Source organism: Ciona intestinalis, chromosome 10 (assembly GCF_000224145.3).
Source record: "Ciona intestinalis chromosome 10, KH, whole genome shotgun sequence".
NCBI lineage: Eukaryota > Metazoa > Chordata > Ascidiacea > Phlebobranchia > Cionidae > Ciona > Ciona intestinalis.
Window position 1 is genome coordinate 2454194 of NC_020175.2, and position 4914 is coordinate 2459107.

At 34.1% G+C, this 4914-nt stretch overlaps 1 protein-coding gene across 1 annotated transcript in view; it reads right to left on the reverse strand.

Annotated features, from left to right (window-relative positions):
* Window positions 1-4914, reverse strand: part of LOC100175887 — a 23362-nt gene that overhangs the window by 2346 nt on the left and 16102 nt on the right. The window contains exons 24-29 of the mRNA XM_009861731.2: window positions 4058-4250; window positions 3520-3681; window positions 2654-2836; window positions 1513-1683; window positions 901-1113; window positions 3-177 (exon numbers count right to left, since the gene is read on the reverse strand). Coding sequence (XP_009860033.2) covers window positions 3-177; window positions 901-1113; window positions 1513-1683; window positions 2654-2836; window positions 3520-3681; window positions 4058-4250 — 1097 coding nt within the window. The remainder of the gene's footprint in view (window positions 1-2; window positions 178-900; window positions 1114-1512; window positions 1684-2653; window positions 2837-3519; window positions 3682-4057; window positions 4251-4914) is intronic.

Genomic DNA, 4914 nt, shown 5'->3' on the forward strand with positions numbered 1-4914 from the left:
ACAAGTGTCTTTTGGATTAAGAAGAGTCGCCTCTTCAAGATCAAGAGCTGCATTTCTCGCATCTCTTAGATTGCTCTTCAGGTAAAGAAGAGCTCGGTTCACAAAAACTCGGAGCCGAAGTGACTTTGAATCCGAGTTTTTATCTGCGTCAGTGAGCACGAGCACGATGCTGTAATCCTGAAGAAACAACATATTGAAAAATTTAAAATCATTGGAGATATGAAAATAAACTACCATTGTGGGAGTATGTAACCTTGGGCAAGACACTTAACGGCAATTGCTCCAACCCAGTGGTCACTGATGGGTTGTCCAAATTATCAGACATATATAAAAAAAATGACCCACAAAGTAATATATACATGGCAACTCCTAAGCTGGTACGAGGTGTATGAACACCCGTGTTATAACGACTGTCGTTTTCCGGCCACGCGGGGATAAAGTAAGTTACATTATCAGCAAACTATAATTTCTTGTAGTCTAAGTTTTTGTAAATAATTAAATGAATGTCAATTGTTTATCCTCATATGGTTGATGGTTGTGCAACAAAGTCGCTATAACATCCGTGTCCAATTTCATAAAACTCCCACCATTTAATGTGTGTGGTTGTTTTTTTTGTGATGTCTAATGCATTAATTACACAAAACCAATATTGCTTTGCGAAATATATGGGCCAGAACAGATGTTGAATATGAATGTAACTTGTATTATTTTCTGTGGATGGAAAATAACAGTTGTTATAGCACAGGTGTTCTGTTTCATACAACTCAAGCCAGCTTACGAGTTACCTTTATGTTACTTTGTGGATGAATATTATTATTATTTTTTTTATGTATGGCTAATAATTTGGACAACCCATTAGTAACCACTAGGTTGTTCTGAGTTTAAAATAGTATTTTATACCATTAGTGCTTGTGGGTATCTCTCCATTGCTTGCAGCACGACAGCTCTGTTGTAATATGCAAATGAGCACTGCTTGTCTAACTCGATGGCAGCAGAGAGGTCCGTCAGAGCATGACGGTAAGCGCTGATCCGAAACTTGAGGCCACCACGACATAATAACGCACGAACACTTTTAGGACGAAGACGTAATGCTTCGTTGCAATTTAATATTGCCTGAAAAAAATAAAACAATAATTGCTACAAATATTTAGTCAATAATATTATAAACAGGTTACTACAAAGAAACAAATGTTTTAAAAATTTTTATAAGAAACTTTTGAGAAAAAAAGTTTATCGTTAAAACAAATTAAAGATACCTTATTATCTAACTACACACTGGTATTGAAAGCGACTATACACCTAAAATCAATCAGATCCAGGAGTGTTATTATACAGAGAAAAGAACCAGTGAAAATTGGGCATGTTTCTAAATAAAATTGTTTTTTTTTCAAAACTTATTATTTTCGAAGATTTTTTTTAGTTCTCAAAAAAGACCAAAAGAATTTTTGGGTCAAGGTCTTGTAGAAAAATTAACTTTGTTCATCCAAAAAGTTACTTAATTTGTTCACCTACCTTACTGTACCTCTCCTTAGTACTATAGTAAGCCGCTCTGCTAAGATAAGCTTCAAATAATAAAGGTTGAAGGGCAAGTGCTCGATTCAAATCTTGGATTCCTTTTGAATGATCGAGTTTTAACCGACACAAACCACGCTGGTAGTATGCTTCTGCTAACTCAGGGTTTACCTGTATGTTGGACCCATAAGTTATTAATACTAAGTGATAAAATTAATAAAGATTTATATATTCAGAACGAAAAACATAAGACCTGAAATAATATAAGAATTACTTTTATTTAAACTGTTATTGTGGTAATTAAACATAAATGGTTTGTTTGTCTGATTGGTGTAGCAATCACGCTTATTTTCTTCCAATTAAATGTGAATTTGTTTTTAACTGTAAGTGTGTTTTACTAGCTGTTGTTTTGTCTATATCATTTCATTTATATTATTATCGTTTATTGAGCATAGTGTATAGCAGTGGTTCCCAACCTGGGGGTCGCGACCCCTTAGGTCGAGAGGTTGAGGAATTTGCGACCATTGATTTTGTTGGGAGGCCTACCAAACACATTACTAGCGAAATTCATGGGCTCTGTGATTTTGTTGGAGGGTGTTTAAAATCTTATAAAAAAATTGGTCGGACAATACTTAAAAACAAATAAAGGGTCGCCAACCCAAAAGGTTGGAAAACATTGATGTGGAGGAAATATTGGTCTGGTAATAACACCTATATGTTATTGTGCTATGATATTAATGAAAGTATTAATGTGTATTATTGTTCATTATGCATGATAGCTTGGGGTTAATGGGAAAACCATGACATATATTCAAGTCCCTTGGCAGGCCACACTGAGGTCCTCATCCATACAGAAAAAAATACCAGCTACAAACACCTTTGGTCAGTGCTTGCTTTATACAGTTTACAGATAGCCTCTAACTATTCGGTTGCTGACTTTAAGCCATTACTGTGACTTGCCAAAAAGCCACATTAACTGGAGGTTACAATATTCAGCTTTTAACTGTATATGCTGAAGTTATAAGTCCATAACTTGAATCACTTAAAAAATTGCACATCAGCATGCAGCCATACATACAAATATAAGCTTCGTCTGTATACAGAGTTTTTATACACAGAAAGGCTAAACACAAAACCTCACTTTAAGAGCTTGATTATAAGCTTGTAATGCTTCCGTGTGTTGCAACTGTTCGGTGTAACATTGTCCTAATAGGAAATGAATCTCTGCTGCCTCCGGTGGTGCTTCATTTGCAGTGCTGGTGGTCGCTCCATATGTGTACAAGGTTGAAAGTTCCAATGCATTTTTCAAGTTAGTTATTGCTTCCTGAAAATAAAGCGTTAGAAATAAATTAAATTAACCAGGTTACAGCATCAAAATTTGTGAAAGCAAAAAGTATAGAAATGTTTAAATACGTTCTAAAGGTACCACCGTAGTTTAAAACACGAATAGGCTTCTCTGAAAAAATTGTGTAAAATCGAACTGCGGGAGTAAAAATAATTGGTAGTGTGACAATGCATGGGAAAAGAAAAAGTATCATCCAACTTTTTTAGTTTCCAAAGGAAATTCAATGATTTTTATGGTTTGTTAATAAATGTTTTTTTTACGAATATATATTAAGTTCAAAGGGTAAAAAGTATATAAAACGTTGTTTGTTTCCTGTTTTGGGGTCAATATGACAGTCTGTAATTGAAAGCCATCCTACCCTCCAATTTTAAATACATTATTACACCCTATATTGTTACAGACAGAAACTACAAATAAATAAATAAATTGATTTATCTTTGCGAACAGTCGTTAAAACATGGCGAAAAACAATGGTCGTTAAAACACGAGTGTTCATACACTTGTGCCAGCTTACGAGTTACCGAGTATGTTACTATGTGGGTGATTATAACCGTTAGCCTTCACATAGATTTCTATATGGGTGAGGTTGTACAGTGAGGAAATTTTAGTCCAAAGCTGGCCAATTACCCCAACATCCATGTTTAGGTAACTTTATTACTTACTTTATATCTCTTTCCCTTCATAAGTGTCTTAGACAGCAAGACGTACATATGAGGCTTCGGTTTTAATCTACATGCTGAACTAAGACTCTCTACTGCTGCCGTGTGGTTGCCAAGGAAAGATTGAACGACAGCTTGTTGGGTGGGTGAGGTGGAAACAAACCCCTGTGGTTCGAAAAAGTAAGATGAAAGACATTTTTAAAAAATAAAGAAGGAAAGATTTGGAAAAAAAAGTCAAAAATGTTTTTGAGCATAATGGTATTTAATGTATTAGTGGCTCATCTGGTATAAAAACGAAGTGTATTTTTAATGTTTGTCTGCCATATGGCGAGACTTCATCAGGGAATACACTACGTTTTTATACCAAATAAGACACTAATACATTAATTATACTCTGCCTGGTAGCAGAACTAACAGAATAATCGTATTTATTTATAGCCATTAAAAATGTTTTAAGATAATTTTACACAATTGGACCTATAAAAGTTTGAAAATAATTGCAACCAAACTTTTTTATACAATAAAATTATTAAAGAACTACCTTTTCCAGTGTAGCAATATGCCTTACACAGAATGCAGCAAGTTTAAGTTTCCTCAGCTGCAAAAGGAGTTTTCCACGTCTGAGATATAAATGACGTTCCGTTGGTTGAAGGTGGATGGCTCTTGTAATGTCACGGACAGCAGATTGATAATCATTTATACGGGCAAAAGCATCAGATCGACAAACATAAGACCTGAAATAATATAAGAATTACTTTTATTTAAACTGTTATTGTAATGCTTAAACATAAATGCTTTGTTTGTCTGATAGGTGTAGCGGCCACGCTTATTTTCTTCCAATTAAAAGTAAATATGCTTTTAACTGCAGGCAGGTTTTAACAACTGTTGTTTTGTCGCTATATCCTGTCTTTTATTTGGAATATTCTTTTATTCTTGTATTTTTATTTGGAATATACTCTTCTGTAATCGAAGAGACAAATAAAGTTGTTATTACTATTACTATAGTCTCACTGTATATGTATGCCTACAAATACTGTGTGAAAGCGAGTAAAACTTGGATTAGGAAACTTCCATTGAAGTTCTTGGTGAGTGGTCTACAGAATTCTATAAGTTTAAGACTAAACATGATTTTTTTTTCTAAAACGATAAGATCAGTTTATTTAAATACAAAGAGAAGGGAATCAACAGCAAAACAACAGTTGTCTAAACACGCTATGGATGAAATGTGTGGAAAAAAGTGTCAATTTAAAAACATGGCTGTTGCACCCAAAGATATGATTTAACTTTTATGTAAATGCAAACATCCATATAATTTCATTTCACCTCGTATATGTTGGGTCACCTTTAATGGCAAACGTGAATCTTCTAATTGCTTCCCAATAATTATCTGTGACCTGT